Source organism: Ranitomeya imitator, chromosome 2, assembly GCF_032444005.1.
Source record: "Ranitomeya imitator isolate aRanImi1 chromosome 2, aRanImi1.pri, whole genome shotgun sequence".
NCBI lineage: Eukaryota > Metazoa > Chordata > Amphibia > Anura > Dendrobatidae > Ranitomeya > Ranitomeya imitator.
In genome coordinates, this window is record NC_091283.1 from 343458740 (window position 1) to 343478926 (window position 20187).

General features: G+C 40.4%; 1 protein-coding gene across 1 annotated transcript in view; it reads left to right on the forward strand.

Annotated features, from left to right (window-relative positions):
* Nucleotides 1-18298, forward strand: part of LOC138666519 (zinc finger protein 585A-like) — a 93358-nt gene extending 75060 nt beyond the window's left edge. Inside the window, exons 9-13 of the mRNA XM_069754735.1 lie at nt 8851-9024; nt 9108-9231; nt 9314-9411; nt 9609-9699; nt 15273-18298. Coding sequence (XP_069610836.1) covers nt 8851-9024; nt 9108-9231; nt 9314-9411; nt 9609-9699; nt 15273-16531 — 1746 coding nt within the window. The 3' untranslated portion in view covers nt 16532-18298. The remainder of the gene's footprint in view (nt 1-8850; nt 9025-9107; nt 9232-9313; nt 9412-9608; nt 9700-15272) is intronic.
* The last annotated feature ends 1889 nt before the right edge of the window (nt 18299-20187 follow it).

Sequence of the window (20187 nt, forward strand, 5' to 3'; positions counted from 1 at the left end):
CAGCATTTTGGAAACTAAACCCCTTTCGGACTTTACCTAGATGTGTATTGAGCACCTTGAACCCCCAGGTTCTTCACAGATGTTTATAACGTTAAGCCGTGAAAATAAATCTTTTTTAGCTACAAATTTTGTATTTTCACAAGGGCAAAAGGATAAAATGGACCACAAAGTTTGTTGTGCAATTTCTCCTGAGTTCACCAATACCCCAAATGTGGTAGAAAACTACTTTTGAAGCACAGTGCAAAGCTCAGAAGGGAAGTAGCACCATATTACAGTGCAGATTTTGCTGCACTTGCTTGAGGATGCCATGTTACATGCCAGAACAACTGAATCCGTCATAAGTGATCCCATTTTACTAATTAAACCTCTCAATGAATTCATCTAGTTCATCTAATTCAAAATTACTTTGGGGTTTCCATCTAAATCTCTGAGTGACGTGACAGATGAAACCCCCAAGGGATCCATTCACTATAATGAGGCAGCAGGTTTACTCTGGACTCCGTCTTGCCTCTGTTCAGCGGTGTCCTTTTCAGAAGTGCACAAAACTGTGCAATCCTAAAAAGACTGACACCGCTAGATCACGGGTCATATGACGTCCACAGTGACTCAATCTGCCTCATTATAGGGAATTTTCCGCCGGGGAGGGTTCAATCTGAACATTTTTCAGAAAACATTTTTACATGTTGTTAGCGCTCAGCGAAGAATAAATGTGCGCTGAGCCTTACTGCGATCTTTGAGAGGCAGAATGAAAAAATCAACAGCATGTGAAGAATTGGTGTTATTTTTTTTGACATTCATTGTGCGGTATAAGTGATTAGGTGACTTTATTCTTCGGGTTGGTGCAACTACATCGATACCAGATTTATATCAGGTCTTTATGTTTGGCAGCTGTCACACACTAAAAGGCGCTTTTTTATTGCGAAAACTAGATTTTACATCACCATATTTTGAGAGCTATAATATTTTTATATTTCGGCCGACAGAGTCATGTGAGGGCTTGTTTTTTGCGGGACCAGCTGACGTTTCTATTGATACCATTTTCGGGCACATGACATTTTTTGATCGCTTTCTATTCTGATTTTTGGGAGGCAGAATGAACAAAAACCAGCAATTCAAGAAGTGCTTTTTTTTCTGTTTTTTTTTATTAAAATAATGTTCCACGTGTAGTAAAATTGGTAAGACTTCTTTTTCTTCGGGTCAGTACGATTACATCAATACCTCATTTGTATCGTTTTTTTATGTTTTGGCGCTTTTACTCAATAAAACCTATTTTATAGAAAAACTAATTATTTTTGCATCGCTTTATTCTGAGAGCTATAACTTTTGTATTTTTCTGCGGATGGAGCTGTATTGCGGCTTGTGTTTTTGCAGGACAAGATGACGTTTTTAGCGGCAACATTTTTATTTATATCCTTCTTTTTGATCGCATTTTATTTGACTCTTTGTTCGGCAGTATGATAAAGCATTGTTTTTTGCCTTGTTTTTTAAATTTTTTTTGCGGTTTTCACTGAAGGGGTTCACTGGTTGGACAGTTTGATAGAGCGGGTCATTATGGACGCGGCAATACCAAATATGTGTACTTTTATTGGTTTTTTTTTACATAATTTTTTTGTCTTTAGGGATTTAAAAAAATATATTTTTACACTTTGTAATTTTTATTTTTTTTTAAATTTTTTTTTAGCTTTTTTACTTTGTCCCAGAATGGGGTATCACTATATAATGTATGCACTGCAGAGTATCAGATCAGGATCTGACAGGCAGGGAAAGAGGCATGCCGGCACTTGCTGCCAGTAGGCGTTCGCAAGCCACCTTCCCTAGATCTGGTGCTGAAAACCAAATCTACTGATGGTTTGTCCAATAGTGGCAGTATACAAAGAGAAGAGGAGGGGGCCTAGGAATGATCCTTGAGGAACACCGACAGTAAGGAGAGGAAGAGGAGCCTGCCAAAAATATAGTGAAGGAGTTGTCAGAGAGGTTGGAGGAGAACCAGGAGAGAACGGTGTCTTTGAGGCCTATGGAGTGGAGCATAGTGAGGGCGAACTGGAGATCCACAGGGTCAAATGCTGCAGAGATCCAGAAGAATCAGCAGTGTGATATGCTAAGTGGGTATCATTTTTGTGTATATTTCTATTTTACTTATTTTCATGGTTTTCTCTTATAGAAGGAGTCATTTGCTAATTGATGAAGGGCTGTTGCTGCCATCTGATATCAGCCCCCACAGCATTGTATTGTTTGCTAATATGCTAATGACATGTTGACCTAGCTTGTTGAAACAATGAGCCCCTGAGACCTTCCCACTCCTGACCTGTGAATGATAAGGGAGACTAAAAATATCAGTGAGGTGAGACAGAGATCAGTCCTGTGTGGAATGATGATGGGTTCACAGCACCTCAGAGATAAAAAGAGCATATGGACTATGTTATCCTCTGTCTGCTGGATTGTTGGAGTTTTATCCTGTTACTGAACTGCATTTGGATTCTGGACTATTTTATCCTTTGTGTGGTGGATCATATATGGACCTTTCGTATTTTTGCCTAAATAAAGGTCTTGGAATTTACTATACTCTAGCTCTGTTGATTGTGTGGTATCGGAGAAGGACCCTGTGACAAGCAGGGAGTAGTGACCATTAAATTTAGCTGTTAATTTGATCGTTAGAGACTTTAGTATGGGCAGTTTTAGAATAGTGTAAAAAGTGGAAAATGGATTGTAGAGAGTCAAGAAGAGAGTGATCTGAGAGATAGCTTATTAGATGGGAGTGGACCAGGCGTTCCAGGAGTTTAGAGATGAAGGGAAAATTAGAGACAGGTCTATAGTTAGCAGCATAGATTTGGTCGAGCGATGTTTTTTTTTTTAAAGTAATGGATGTATGCTGGCATGTTTAAATAAGGAGGGAAAGATACAGTAATAGGTTGAATATTTTTTTTAGTTATTATTATTATTATTTATATAGCACCATTGATTCCATGACCGTGAATAGGGTCACTGCTTCAAGTAGTGGGATGAGAAAATGCAGACCATCGTCCACAAACTGAAAGCACACACAAACTCTATGGTATATTACGTGCCTTTTTGCTGTCCTTGGGAAACACGGACATCACATGGGCGTAAAACAGATGTCTATAAGGCTTTAGTGAGTCATAACTAGAAATTACATATTAGAGAATCCCTTTCTAACATTGTGGCACGCATACACGCCGGATGTGGGTGCATGTGGCAACCTCAAAAGCTAGACCCACTCCATATAGGTCAGACCCTGGCAGAACTATATAGGCAATCCTGCTTCTAATAGCTGTTTTCAGCTGCGATCTTTCCACATAAAATGAATTGTCATTGCAATGACGACCAAATAAAGGCCCTTATCCCCGCCATCTCTATTCTCCTATAAAGCACAGCCACATATACTAGAAATATAATGATTATTATGAAATGTTTCTCCCAATTCAATTTTCTATCATCTACAGTATGTCCGTAAACTTATCTATGAAAGAATAGAATACAGTTGCCCATTTGGTAAGTAGCATAATGAAAATAATTAGTGATGAGCGAGTATACTCGGTACTCGAGATTTCCCGAGCACACTCAGGTGTCCTCCGAGTATTTGTAAGTACTCGGAGATTTAGTTTTCAGCGCCGCAGCTGAATGATTTACATCTGTTAGCCAGCATAAGTACATGCGGGGGTTCCCTGGTTGCTAGGGAATCCCCACATGTACTTATGCTGGCTAACAGATGTAAGTCATTCAGTTTTGGCACTGAAAACTAAATCTCCGAGTACTTACAAATACTCGGAGGACACCCGAGCGTGCTCGGGAAATCTCGAGTAACAAGTATATTCGCATATTCGCTCATCACTAAAAATAATGAAATAAAAAAAGAATTGGCAGTTTTCAGTCACCACACTCCGGTATGCAATGGTTTTTTCAGAACAATAAAAAGCAGACTGCAGAACATAGGCCATTAATGACCCTAAAAGTGCATATATTGACATACAGCAGGCAAAATAAGTATTGAACGTATCACCAATTTTCTAAGTAAATATATTTCAAAAGGTGCTATTTACATGACATTCTCACCAAATGTTGGTAACAACTCAAGCAATCTACACAGGCAAAAAAAATCAAACCATAGATGGTTATAAATTAAGTTTATGTGTAATAATGAGAAATGACAGGGAAAAAGTATTGAACATCCTGAAATTTATTTAATACTTTGTACAAAAGCCTTTGTTGGTGATAAAGCTTCAAATCATCTCATGTCTGGAGAAACTAGTCGCATGTATTGCTCAGTGTGATTTTGGCTCATTATTCCACACACACTCTTCACATCCTGAAGGTTCTGTGGGCTCCTTCTATGAACTCTGAGCTTTTGTTCCTTGCATAAATTTTCTATTCGATTCAGGTAAGGTGATTGGCTGAGCCATTCTAACAGCTTTATTTTCTTTCTCTGAATCCAATTGAGACTCTCCTTGGCTGTGTGTTTGGGATCATTGTCTTGCTGAAATTTCAACTGTGAACAACCGTACCTCACAGCCCTGCCTGACATGAGTAACGTGGCATCGGGTTCATGTTGTATGGTCTCCCCACTTTCACCAATTTGCCGTTCTGCACCCCCTGGGGATACATAATGTCAGCTTGGCACAGTTTTACACAGACACTCCCTGTGCTCACGGGCACAGGGAGGTTTGGAAAGTGAGACAGGGGGACGAAACACTTGCTCACAACCCCGACAGGCTGAGAGATCCCTTTCACTAGCACCAGTGATACAGAGCCTTGCCAGCCCGGTAGGACTGCTACTAGTTCATTGTAAAATTTAACCCCGGTCCGTTAACGAGATTATATCGGGCCAGAAACCATGCAACATAGGATGTGATGTTTAACAGAGAAAATGGACATGTGGATCAAGGTAAACGAGCAGCCCAAGCTTAAATTGTATATTTAATCTACTTAAGGGCGTTCTAGACAAAACACTGTATACACAATGGATATACATATACAATGATCAGATATGCAAATACAGGCGGTAGTACAATAGGTATAAGCAGTTGATACACAAGTCAGTCACCGACTTGATGTTGTGTCTCGATTCCGGCAGCCACATGGGAGGAGTGGAGTGCCAGCTGTTTCCGGTTTCTTTCAAAACTATACACTCGGTGACCACCCTAGAAGTAAACAACGGGCCATAGCATCGTAGAGCACTTAACCCCTTGGTTGGCCACTCCCTCTCCAGCTCCCCGGGATGGTGCTAGATTCTGTCACCCTGGCTCTGGTAGCTGAAACTTCAAAACCTATGATGGATCATAACTTCTCTACAGAAGGTCATAGGGCAGCAGTTTTGGCACCATCGCATCTGTCCAGGCAGGTATTACACTTGTAGACCAAACACAGCTTCACTACCTGGCTTCTACTAGCCATTCTACATATTTCCCCACTCTGGGGTGCTAGAATGGATCAAGATCTGGGCGGGCTTTGGGCCCTTTCCCAAGATCTCAAAAATGTAACCGGTATACAGCTAGGGTGTACGATAACTGCATAACTAGTTATGAAATTATGGCTCCCATTTGTCTGGGTAAATTCTTTCAAGCAATTGGTACAAGCTAAGCTGCTTGGAGGTGTGAATTCTTCCACTTTGAAGCTTTGGAAGCTGAACCACCTGCTTAACCCCATGTCCCCTATATTCTGCACATTTCATCTTCATCATCCTGGCAGATGGCCGCAGATTTTTATCAAGAATGTCTCGGTATATTTGTCCATTCAGTCTTCCTTCAATAGTATGAAGTTTGCCAGTTCCATATGATGAAAATCCACTAGCCATGATGATTCCCACTCCAAACTTCACTGTTGGGATGTTGATTTTGGGTGTTATGTAGTGCATTTTAGCCTCCAAACATGGTGTGCATTATGGCATCCAAATAGTTAAATTTTGGTCTTATCTGACCATACTATTTTCTCCCAGTATTTCACAGGCTTGTGTAAATGTTGTTGAGCAAACTTTAAACATGCTTGAACATGTTTTTTTGTTCAGCAGTGGAGACTTGCGTGGTAAACATACATACAGACCATGGAGGTTGAGTCCATTATTTATAGTTTTCTTTGAAAGAATTGTACTTGCTGATTCCAGGTCTTTCTGTAGCTATCAACAGGTGGTCCTTTGCACTTGGACAACTGTTCTCATAATTCCGGATAAACGAGAATTATGTTGGGTCGATCACAGGAAAGACAAAGCAGGAATAGGCCAATACAGGGAACTAGAGACTGAGCTACTAAGAACTGAAGTTCAGGTCAGGAATGGAGGGTGGAGTTTCATGATATCACCTGCTAGCATGTGATAGGCCAGGAAAGCAGATCTCTGCAGGACAGAATGGTTACAAATTCCTGCAGAGTTTGACTCACAAAAATCAAAGCTAGAATATAGCACAAGGCAGGTCAGAGCGATGATCAGGTACTGGGTGGAGCAGAGCAAAACATGAGGTAAGTAGGACGGCGCTAAGAAGGCGTGCCTGTTACTGCCGTGACAGTACCCCCACCCTACACTCTACCAGATCTCTGCCTGACAACTCATCCTTAAATCAACCAGACAGACACTGCCAAAAGGTTGCCACCAGGGAATTTTCACTCCAGGCCAGCTCTGCCACCAAAGTGCGGAAGCGTAAAGCATACTGAGTCATGGTGTCTTCGCCTTGTCTTTGAGTCAACAAGGACAAGATGGAAGACGAGGTTCTTCGAATACTGCCCGGAACATTTCCAAGAATCTCCCAGAGTTGCATTTCTTGGGACCATCATGCTCCCAAATGGGGTTTGCCCAAGCCAGAGCTCGTTCGGACAGCAGAGAGATTATGACCCTAATCTTGGTCTGGTCCGAAGGAAAAAAAAATGAGCATGAAGAGTGAAGTGGATCTGGCACTGGTTTATGAAGCCATGGCTTTCTTTTTGGGGTCTCCATCAAAACAGAATGGAAGTGAAAACTGAAGATTAGTTGTTCTACCAGACACTGGAACTCCAGGCGACTCCACTAGAGATGATGGCAATGCTTTGGAAGGAGGTCGTGTCATGGTTGAGGCGTTGTACAGTGTGCATCAGTCTGCATCAGCTGGTCTTCATTCTCACTTTGCACATGAACCTCCTCATACAGGACTTGCAGAAGAGACTTGGACTTTTGCCAATGGCATTCATGGCCTGAATGACCTACTGTGCCATGGGCCGGGCTTATCTTGGAGGGGCGTGACTGTCTACCACGTTTTCACCAAAGCCTCTGATGGTGAGGATTGGCTGGGCCGCCGGTAAAGACCAAGTTGCAACCCCAGGGCAGTCCCCAGGACTGCAGCAGCTGACCGTAGGGTTAGAGACTCGGATATGGGATACAGGTGGGGGAGGCAGAAGCATTGTTGAAATGGGTGGAGGCCAGGGCAGGCAACATAGGTTCAGAATTCACAGCCAAGGTCAGGAGCCGAGATATCAAGATAAACAAGAAGGCAAGCTGGATCAATAGGTGAGTTATAACAGAAAATGCCATTACAGGGAACTAGAGCCCAAGCTACCAAGAACATACGTTCAGGCCAGGAGTGAAGGGTGGAGTTACCAGATATGTCACCGGCTTGCAGGTGATAGGCCAGGTAGGCAGATCTCTCCAGGACAAGAGGGATACAAATTCCTGCAGAGTTCGGCCACTTCACCCATGACTTACAAACATCAAAGCTAGAAGATAGCCCCACACATCTCAGAGGCATGGTCAGGTACTGGGTGGAGCATAGCAAAACACGCGGTGAGTAACGTGGCACTTAGAAGGCATGCTTGTTACCACTGTGACATTATTTTTCACTAAGTGGCAGGATTGCTTTATTACTGATGGATTTCAGCTGGTGTCATGACTTTCCAAGGCTTTTTGCACCTTTCTTCATGTGTAAACACTTTTTTCCTGTAATGTCTCATTATTACACATAATTTACTGTAATTTATGGACATCTATGGTTTGATTTCTTTGCCATTGCCAGATAAGATGGGTTGTTACTGACATCTGGTGAGAACTACATGTCAATAGCACCTATAGAAATATATCTATTTAGAAATTTGATGACATGTTCTCCTCAGATTTCACCTGCTGTAACTCAGGGGTTATATCTTGCTTGATAGAATATCATAAACAGTGAAGACCAGCTTAAGGATGATGCCCAACTGATTTCACTATGTTGCTTTGTTGGAGTCAAGCATGGGATACAAGGACTGAGGAAAGTTTGGTCTGAATGATGCACCCATAACTTACAGCGACTGAGAGAAAAGCACTATTCTTGAGCACATCAAAAAGTAAAGTAGTAGCTGGAGTATTTCCATAACTTGTCATGAAGTGACGAGATATATACAAAAGGACCATTACCACACTGTATTGGCTGTATGAAGACTGTTGTGCTGCAAATTGAGTTATTTATATTGTTAATCGGCTTCAATATTATCTGAATTTTTTTATAACTCCTGTAATCCCAACTGACAGGATATGGGTATCCTCTGTGTGACCTCTAGATGTATAAAGTGCTCTACTGCATTATTGCTTTATACCGGCATCACAACTGAACAATCTTCTTTCCTTTTAGGTTCCTACACTGTAACATACTAAAAATGTATCTATATAATTTTCCTGACCCATGAAGGATGCATAGGGACAGGGACAAGATGGCGGAGATGATATTACACCTCACCCTAGAGATCCTCTTCCGGCTTACTGGAGAGGTGAGAGATTCAGATGAAGTCACATTACATCATTCTTATCTATGGAAATAACAGATGGACAGAACTGGAGAGGTGAGGACTCTGGAAATGTCTGTAGTGAGATTTATTAATGTGTCTCTCCATAACCAGGAATACACTGTAGTGAAGAAGACCTCTAGTGAGCGCTGTCAGGACCCTGTGTCTGAGGGATGGGGAAGAAACCTGAGCCCAATCACGGGGCCTCCACTTCACCCCCTGATACATGAGGACATCAATGACCAGAAGATCCTAGAACTCACCTACAAGATTATTGAACTGCTGACTGGAGAGGTGACACTGCTGGGAATATTGGGAGATTACACAGTAACACTATGAAGGGATCAGGGAGATGATGGTATCATTGTATATGTCAGGTTCCTGTAAGGTGTCAGGATGTCGCCGTCTATTTCTCCATGGAGGAGTGGGAGTATTTACAAGGACACAAAGATGTTTACAAGGACATCATGATGGAGGTTCCCCAGACCCTCACATCACCAGGTAATAGACAGGGCTAAGTACACACAGCCTATAATTATCTGTAGGTAAAGAAAAGTTCAGTGCTTGTATGTGTTTCCTCCAGATCTATCCAGTAAGAGGACAACACCGGAAAGAAGTCCCTGCACTTTTCATGCATCGGAATGTAAACAAGGAAATCTCAATGTTCCTCAGGATCATCAGGTAGATGGAGAGAAAGTGTCATGAGATCTCCCATATGATGTCTAGAGAGCTGTGAGGGTCTTGTGCTCAGTCTTGTTTTATCCACCAGTATTATATGTTTATAGTTGTGTGATGAGAACAATGGAGATGGCAGGATTAGAGCTGATCATAGATGGGACTTCTCCATGTGTCTGTGACATTTGCAATATTTATTTCAGGATGAAGATCTGACCAATCTTTATACTACAGAGACATATGTGTGGAGGGATGAGTGGTGTAAAGAGGAGATACCTGCAGATAACCGACCAGGCGAGTAGTAACCACTAAATGCAGAGACGTCATAGATCCTTCTCATGGGAATATATATACATTTGTGCTCAAAAGTTTACATACCCCGGCTGAATTTTTGCTTTCTTGGCCTTTTTTCAGAGAATATGAGTGATGGCACCAAAACTTTTTCTCCACTCATGATTAGTGGTTGGGTGACACCATTTATAGTCAAGCTACTGTGTTTTCTCTTTTTAAATTATAATGACAACCCAAAACATCCAAATGACCCTGATCAAAAGTTTACATACGTTCATCAATGACAGCTTGAAGTCATTTGTGGTAGTAGTGGATGAGGTTCTTCATTTTCTCAGATGGTAAATCTGCCCATTCTTCTTGACAAAAAGCCTTCAGTTCCTGTAAATTCCTGGGCTGTCTAGCATGAACTTCGCGCTTGAGATCTCCCCAGAGTGGCTCAATGATATTGAGGTCAGGAGACTGAGATGGCCACTCCATAACCTTCACTTTGTTCTGCTGTAGCCAATGACAGGTCGACTTGACCTTGTGTTTTGGATCGTTGTCATATTAAAACGTCCAAGTACGTCCCATGCGTATCCGTTTTTTCAGATAACGTGCTGCATTCATCTTTCCTTCAACTTTGACCAAGTTTTCTGTGCCTTTGTAGCTCACACATCCCCAAAACATCAGCGATCCACCTCCGTGCTTTACAATAGGAATGATGTTCCTTTCATCATAGGCTTTGTTGACCGCTCTCCAAATGTAACTTTTATGGTTGTGGCCAAAAAGATAAATTTTGGTTCCATCACTCCATATTACCTTGTTCCAGGAGTTTTGAGGCTTGTCTCTGTGCTGTTTTTCGTATTGTAGGCAAGATACTTTGTGGCATTTGCCCAGTAATGGCTTTCTTCTGGAAACTCGACCATGCAGCCCATTTTTCTTTAAGTGCCTCCTTACTGTGCATCTTGAAACAGCCACACCGCTAGTATTCAGAGAGTCCAGTATTTCAGCTGATATTATTTGTGGATTTTTCTTTGTATGTTCCTGGCAGTTGTGTACAAAGTTTTTGTTGGTCTACCTGACCGTCGTTTTGTTTTTACAGAGCCCCTTATTTTGCATTTGTTAATCAGTTTGAACACTGCTGACTGGTATTATCAGTTCCTTGGATATCTTTTTGTATCCCTTTCCTGTTTTATACAGTTCAACTACTTTTTCTCGTACATCCATTGACAGTTCTTTTGCTTTCCCCGTGACTCACAATCCAGAAACGTCAGTGGCTGGATGAAAGATGCAAGAGTCTGTCTGGATCCCAGAAACTCACTCAGCTTTATGCACACACACTGATTACAAGCAAACAGGTCACAGGTGAGGATGTTACTCTTAATAGCTAATCAAACCCATTTGTGTCAACTTCTGTGCATGTTATCAGGCCAAAATCACCAGGGTATGTCAAATTTTGATCTATGTCATTTGAATGTTTTGGGTTGTCATTATGATTTAAAAAGAGAAAACACAGTAGTTTGACAATAAATGGCTTCAAACAACCACTAACCATGAGTGGTGAAAAAGTTTTGGTGTTATCATTCATATTCTCTGAAAAAAAAGCCAAGAAAGCAAAATTTCTGCTGGGGTATATAAACTTTTGAGCACAACGGTAGATAATACATTTGTGTGTATATGTATATATACACTGCTCAAAAAATAAAGGGAACACTTAAACAACACAATGTAACTCCAATTCAATCACACTTTTGTGAAATCCAGAAATCAACTGTCCAGTTATGAAGCAACAGGTTGAAATTATAGACAATTAGCAAGACAACCCCTATAAAGGGGTGGGTGGTAATCTCAGACCATTTCTCTGTTCTCATGTTTTTTTCTGTTGTTTTGGTTACTTTTGCATTTTGTCATTACTCTCACTAGAGGTATAGTAGCATGAGCCGATGGTACAACCCACAGAAGTTGCTCAGGTAGTGCAGCTCAACCAGGATGGCACATGAATGCGAACTGTGGCAAGAAGGTAGCTATGTCTATTAGCACAGTGTCCAGAGCATGGACCAGGTACCAGGAGACAGGCCAGTACACCAGATATTGGGGGGGGGGGGCGTAAAAGGGCAAGAACCCAGCAGCAGGCCTGCTACCTCCTCTTTTGTGCAAGGAGAAACAGGATAAGCAGTGCCAGAGCCCTGCAAAATGACCTCCAGCAGACCACTAACAGCCATGTGTCTGCTCAAACTGTCAGAAACAGACTCCATGAGGGTGGTATGAGGGCGCAACGTCTACAAGTGGGTGTTATGCTTACAGCCCAACACCCTGCAAGGCGATTGGCATTTGCCAGAGAACACCAAGATTGGCAGATGCAACATTGGTGCCCTGTGCTTTTCACGGATGAGAGCAGGTTCACACTGAGCATGTGTGACAGAGTCTGGAGACACTGTGAAGAACATTCTGCTGCCTGCAATATCCTCCAGCATGACCGATTTGGCAGTGGGTCAGTAATGGTGTGAAGAGGCTTTTTTTTTTTGGAGGGCCACACAGCCATCCATGTGCTAGTCATACCAGGATGAGATCCTCAGACCCATTGTGAAACCATATGCAGGTGCACTGGGCCCTGGGTTCCTTGTGATGCATGACAATGCTAGGCCTCATGTGGCTGAAGTGTGTCAGCAGTTCCCACATGAAGAAAGCATTGATGCTATAGACTGGCCTGCCTATTCCCCAGACCTGAATATAATCGAACACATCTGGTACATCATGTCTTGTTCCATCCATGAATGCCACATTGTACAAACTGTCCAGGAGCTGACTGATGGTTTAATCAATGTCAGGGTGGAGGTCCCTCAGGAGAACATTCGCTTGCCTCATGAGGACCATTCCCAAGCGTTATAGGGAGGTCATACAGGCACGTGGAGGCCACACACACTACTGAGCATCATTTCCTTGTCTTGAGGCATTTCCACTGAAGTTGGATCAGTCTGTAATTTTATTTTCCACTTTGATTTTGAGTATCATTCCAGTTCCAGACCTCCATGGGATATTAATTTTGAGTTACATTGATCATTTTATGTTTTATTATTCTTAATGCATTCCACTATTTAATGAATGATATCTAGGATGTAGTATTTTAATGTTCCTTTTATTTTTTTGAGCAGTGTATATCTGCAGTGTCATAACTAATTCCTAACAAATAAAAGCTTTCAAAAAAATACAACAATAGAATAGTACACAATTACTTTGGTGGGAGGGTTGGTTTATTTTCAGCTCCTTTTCTTGAAGAGGACACTACTGCCAAGATCAGAGGTTTTTATATATGCTTTTTCCATTCTTCCTTCTAATTACTAATTTAGGGAAAGCTGTCTACGTGGCCTCCCAATTCTTCCCTCCATTATTGATGCCACTGTCAATAGTAACAGTGGCCTCTAGATGTTTCTAATACAGAAGGGACCCTTTTTTCAGTTTACTTCCTCACTACAACACAGCTTTTATGTAAAAAGAATAATAATTAAATAAAAGGAACAGATAACTTTCATCGGCTCCTCCTGGAGAATATGAGCTATACATCAGTCACAAAATTTAAGCCATCTGTCAAACATGTCAAAAAATAATTAAAAAACTTGTCAAATTGCTAATCTGTAATCATACCGCCACACAAAAAGTGGTTAAAAAACAATTAAAAGTTGTATGTAAAACATAGTGGTATCACTGATAATGACAACTCAAAGGCTAAGTTCACATTAGGCATTTTTGCTGCACTCTTCTGCCGAAAAGAAGCTGCATCAAAAGCATATTTTTGGTGCGGTTTCCAGGATCCCAAAGTTCATTTTGCTTCCACAACAGGAGCATGAACACAGGTCTCCAATACAAGATATATGTTCATGAAAAAATACGTATACAAATGTAACAGCTGAGGAAGGTGAATTGGTCTGGAATAATTTACCTAAAGGTACCGTCACACTCAGCAACTTTGCAAAGAGAACGACAACAATCTGTGACGTTGCAGCGTCCTGGATAGCGATCTCGTTGTGTTTGACACGCAGCAGCGATCTGGATCCCGCTGTGCCATCGCTGGTCGGAGCTAGAAGTCCAGAACTTTATTTCGTCGTCAGGTTGGCATGTATCGTCATGTTTGACATCAAAAGCAACGACGCCAGCAATGTTTTACATGGAGCTAACAACCAGTGAAAACGAAAAGTCACTGGATCGCTCCTGCATCGTTCTGGAGTTGCTGTGTTTGACGTCTCTAAAGCGACCTAAACAGCGACGCTCCAGCGATCTAGTATAGGTCGGCTCGTTGTCTATATCGCTGCAGCGTCGCTGAGTGTGACGGTACCTTAAGACACTGGCAGTGCATTGAGTTTGTAGGACACTGTTTACTTTCACATTTTGGTCTGCCATTGAGTTGCTCAGGCATCCTGCACCTCACACCTTGGTCAGCCACAGGCATTGTTCAATTTCAAACCTTTGTCAGCCAATGGTTACTTTGTACACATCACTAATTTAATTTAACTGTACTAATCCAAACTGCCATATCACGTGACAAACACAAGAAGGTAAACCTGGAAAAATCACAAAAATAAATGAGTTTCATATACTGCTGAACTTGCTATGTTTCATTTTGTTATAATTTGTTTCATCACCCATTGCTTTCAATGGGTGAAAATTGCTGAAAAAAACACTGAAAGTGACATGCTCCATGTACAAAAAAAATGTGCAAAGCACAAAATACTGAAGTAAAAAAACATGCAAAGCACAAGGCCCTGATGACAAAAATTCAAGCTGTATACATGAGATTTCTAAAATCTCATAGGCTTTGCTCGTACTGTAGAACACAGCTGAAAATTGGTATAAAAAAGCATATAAAGCAGCAAAAACCTCTAGTGTGGCTTTTATCCTAAGTCATATTGCACGACTCATTAAAGGGTTGATTGTGACTTGTAGGATCGCTACTTCCAACAGGTGGCGCTATAGAGTCCTCTTTTTCTCAGAAGAGGCAATTTGCATATAAGAAAGTTATGATCACTTTTAATACATTGAACAGTTTAAAAAGTATATATATTCCCAAATTGCTCTTTTTTTGTTCATTTTGCTTCCTTAAAGTCAAAATGAAGAGTGATTACAAATTTTGCACCACGAGATGCCGCCAATAAAAACTTAAATTCATCTTGAAAAAAAAAAGCCTTCGATCCAGGTTTATCTTCTGTCAGTAGAACAATAGGGGATCTCCATGGTACTTGTAGCGCAAACATTCTGTAGAAGAAATAATTTCCATAAACTGTTTTAGCAAAATTGTCCCTCCCAAAGCCAAATGCTTCTCCTGTCTGTGCATTTCAGGGTGCCCAAACAGCAGTTAGCGTTCGCATGTATTGGCACTGCTGTCTTGAGGAGAACTTTCGTAACAATTCAGGCCTAGAATCATCTTCTGGTGCTTGTTTTGAGGCAGTGGTTAGATTGTGATTTAGTTAGCAATACAAAGCGAATTTTGCTGCTGGTCTCCTAATTTCTATGGCTATTTTTAGATATAAAAGTTATAAAATATCAGTATAAATTTTAGGTGATAATATTCAAGACTAATAAAAATCTAATTTTACTCTTGTCAGATGACTGTTCCAGGAGCTCAGAGGAATATCGCATATTTATAGATTGTGAAGCAGATGATCATTGTATGATACAAGACACATGTGAAGAACATGCCATAATTCCAAATATAGCCCTTCACAGCCAAGATCTATCATCTGATCTTTTTGAACAAGTCATATCTTCTGATTCAACACAGAATTTTGGGAAAAATAAATGTCACAGCAGAGGTGTTATAAATTCGAAAGATCACACAGGGGAGAAGCCGTTTTCATGTTCAGATTGTGGAAAATGTTTTGACTGGAAATCAAAACTTATTAAACATAAGAAAGCTCACACAATGGAGAAGCCATTTTCATGTGAAGAATGTGGGAAATGCTTTAGTGACAAATCTGTTCTTTTTAGACATCAGATTAGTCACACAGGTGCAAAGCCGTATTCATGTTCGGAATGTGGAAAATGTTTTAAACAGAAATGGGGTCTTGCAACACATCAGCGAATTCATACAGGCGCAATGCCATATTCATGTTCAGAATGTGGGAAACCTTTTAATAATAAGTCAAATCTCGTTAGACATCAGTGGGTTCACACAGGAGTGAAGCCATTTTCATGTTCAGAATGTGGGACGCTTTTCACTGACAAGTCATCTCTTATTAACCATCAAAATATTCACACAGGGGCAAAGCCGTATTCATGTTCAGAATGTGGAAAATGTTTTAACCTGAAAGGAAATCTTATTAAACATAAGAAAAGTCACATAGGAGAGAAGCCATTTTCTTGTGAAGAATGTGGAAAATGTTTTAGTGAGAAATCTATTCTTCATAGACATCAGAGAATTCACACCGGCGCAAAACCTTTTTCATGTTCAGATTGTGGAAAATCTTTCAACCAGAAATCCTGTCTTGTTACACATCAGAGAACTCACACAGGAGCAAAGCCGTATTCATGTTCAGAATGTGGGAAATGTTATCCTGCAAAGTCAAATCTTGTTAGACATCAGTGGGCTCACAAAGGGGTGAAGCCATTTTCATGTTCAGAATGTGGAAAACGTTTTATTTATAAATCTTCTCTTGTTTCACATCAAAACATTCACACAGGGGTGAAGCCATTTTCATGTTCCGTATGTGGAAAAAGTTTTAGCCAGAATTCAGATCTTATTAGACATCAAAGAACTCACACAGGGAAGAAGCCATATTCATGCCCAGAATGTGAGAAATGTTTTTCCAAGAGATCAAGTCTTAACAACCATCAAAAAACTCACACAGAGCACAATCACCTTTAATGTACCGTATGCAAAATCCATTTTTCCCCTCAAATCAGAAACTCAATCAAGCCTTCCCCCTACACTCCCTTGTGACAACAATCCCCTTTACCTAATCTAGTGGACCATGCTACCCTTGATTTTTGGGGGCATGGAAAGGTGTTAAGCATTTGGTCCAACTTTTTGTTAAATCATCCTCTTTTCCTATCGTTGATATCTTAAAATATTAATATGACCTTCATAATTCTACATTCTTTCAGTTTCTCCTGCTCATACTTGCCTTTGGTGTGAAGTTTGGCTTGCTTCAGGTGTAATTAGGACCCTCTAAGTTGGGGTTGTTGCAAAGATGAACTAATCTGTCTAAACCCTTAACATGTACAGGTTACACATTCAGTCTGCCATCTACGTCTTCTATCAAATGTTTCGACATTGTCCTGATGAAGTGGTTGAAGGCTTTGGTTGGTCTTAAGGCCAGTGACTTGGGGAAAATAGTGGATTCTTTCCTTCCCTTGAGGACAAGCTCTAGGAGAGGTTTGGTACATACTGTAGAGTATACTGCATCCAATTAAACTGCAAACAATGGGAATCTTTAACTTGGATATATGATTTCTATGTAGAGCAGCACAAGGAACTTTTATATATGCTATCTGGTCCTACCCTAAATTGACCTGGTTGGGAATGGTCCTTTTTATGCACACTTAATTTGAGTTTCCTAGGATCCTCCCTTCACAAATATGTCTTCTTATGCACTTTGAATTATATTGTCCAGATTTTGTACAAAAGGCTGTACTTCTTTTCTATACCAGAAAAGTATTTGGAATGGAATGGAAATGGACTAGTATGCCATCATTATCCCATTTGGTCAATTTGGTTAAAATATCCCTTTCTATAAATTACTTTAATTGTCCAGAAAATGACCAGATACATTTTAGAAAATCATGTTGCTTTGGCTTGAGACAGAGATTACGGTTGTTTCTGAGACATCTTCCCCAATTGACAATTTACTAGGTTTACTATTGTCGTTCAATCAATTCTCTGCACTACTTCTTTTGGGTTTAAGCAGGAGAGGAGTGTGGGAGTAAATGTGGTGTTGTTGTGTACGTGATAAATAATATTTGGGCCTGGGCTGTCTGAGGCCCTTCCTTTTATAACTGAGCTATGAAAAGTCCTTTTAAGTGGTGACATACATTTTTACGTGTTCTGCTCTGTAATCTGTCCATCATTATAAAAGTTGTGTTCTCGTTTTCACGTGTGTTAAAAATGACACTTTATTTGCTTTATCTACATGTTCTTGTCCTTTATTGTCATAAATAAAGCTTTAAAAATTAAGCAGAAAAACATTTTCATGTCCCAGAGGTTTTGAAATGATTTATGCACAAATTGCATCTGCTTATCATATCAAATGACTCACACAGGGATTGTGGTAGACTTTTTTTTTCTTTTTTTTTTTCTTGTTTTACTTACCAATTGTAAAATAAAAATAGAACATTTCCATTCAAAATAAAGTCACACATCTTTTTCAAGAAATGGGAGAGGATATTTAGAATACTTAGTCCCTGATTCATCAAAGCTACCGACGTCGTTCATGTCAGTCCTGATGAAGGAACATGGTGGATTTGCTACAAATCTTATTCCTGTTAGGGGCTAGAGTAAGATTTGTGGCGTAAGCTTGTCATGTATTAGAGAAGTAGGGTTTAATACGCCTGTCCTGCCCTAGCTCAACCCATTTTGGCAGAGCATTGCGAAAACACCAATGATAGAAAACTGCAAACCAATAATAATAAAACTTACATTTTATTAAATATATAAAACAGAAACCACAAACACTACAAATATAATAAGAACAAGACATCACAGGCAAGTAAAAAAAAAAGCATCACCTAGTGACTGATGAATAAAACTAAAGTCGAAGCCTTGCCAAGTAGGTGGTATATGAATTAAATATAATAAATATGTTCCAAATATAAAGTTTAGGAGCAATTGGATAATAACATCAAACAAATGAAAAAGATGACCTAACTAGGAAGTGAGGCAAAACGATCACACTTGTCAAAGTAAGCCACCTAGAAAGACACCTGTACATCTACAGTACAGACCAAAAGTTTGGACACACCTCTCATTTAAAGATTTTTCTGTATTTTCATGACTATGACAATTGTAAATTCACACGGAAGGCATCAAAACTATGAATTAACATATGTGGAATTATATACTTAACAAAAAAGTGTGAAACAACTGAAAATATGTCTTATATTCTAGGTTCTTCAAAGTAGCCACCTTTTGCTTTGATGACTGCTTTGCACACTCTTGGCATTCTCTTGATGAGCTTCAATAGGTAGTTACTGGAAATGGTTTAATAAGTGGGATTTCTTGCCTTATAAATGGGGTTGGGACCCATCAGTTGTGTTGAGCAGAAGTCTGGTGCATACACGGTTGATAGTCCTACTGAATAGACTGTTAGAATTTGTATTATGGCAAGAAAAAAGCAGCTAACTAAAGAAAACCGAGTGGCCATCATTACTTTAAGAAATGAAGGTCAGTCAGTCCGAAAAATTGGGAAAACTTTGAAAGTTTCCCCAAGTGCAAAAATCATCAAGCGCTACAAAGAAACTGGCTCACATGAGGACCGCCCCAGGAAAGGAAGACCAAGAGTCACCTCTGCTTCTGAGGATAAGTTTATCCAAGTCACCAGCCTCAGAAATCGCAGGTTAACAGCAGCTCAGATTAGAGACCAGGTCAATGCCACACAGAGTTCTAGCAGCAGACACATCTCTACAACACAAAAGAGAATAGTAAAACCAAAAACACTCAGTTTGAAAAAATGTTGCAGTAATCCGCAAGTGCTAGTAAAAGATGTAAAAACAGGGTATTTGGTTGATACGTTTTTTGCAAAAAATGTATACTAAGCTGTTCTACCAATCTTCACGGTATACCCTTATCAGAGCAGTCCTAACTAATGTATGCAATCCCTATCTGATGTATTTAAAAACCTGATCATCTGTATATAACCTGTGTGAACAGGGTTCAGAGAGGAAAAATCCATGTGTGCATACAGGGTAGAACAGCTTTTGTGCAGATAGCCCAAGAGGAGTGGTGGAACTCCCCAGTCTTGTAGACACAAGAGAACAATTATGGAAACAGGAACACATGGGCTACTTGCACAGTGAACAAGTCTGTATGATCATGTTCACACACCACCAAAAACCTGAAGACACAAAAGAGAATAGTAAAACCAAAAACACTCAGTTTGAAACTGTTAAGAGGAGACTTTGTTAAGAGGAGACTTTGTGCAGCAGGCCTTCATGGTAAAATAGCTGCTAGGAAACCACTGCTAAGGACAGGCAACAGCAGAAGAGACTTTTTTGGGCTAAAGAACACAAGGAATGGACATTAGACCAGTGGAAATCTGTGCTTTGGTCTGATGAGTCCAAATTTGGGATCTTTGGTTCCAACCACCGTGTCTTTGTGCGATGCAGAAAAGGTGAACGGATGGACTCTACATGCCTGTTCCCACCGTGAAGCATGGAGGAGGAGGTGTGATGGGGGTTCAAGGTTGAGGGGTTCAAGAGAGGCCTGGATGTCTTCCTGGAGCAGAACAATATTGTATCATACAATTATTAGGTTCTGTAGAAGGACGTAGATCTGGGTATTTATTATGATGGAATATAGGCTGAACT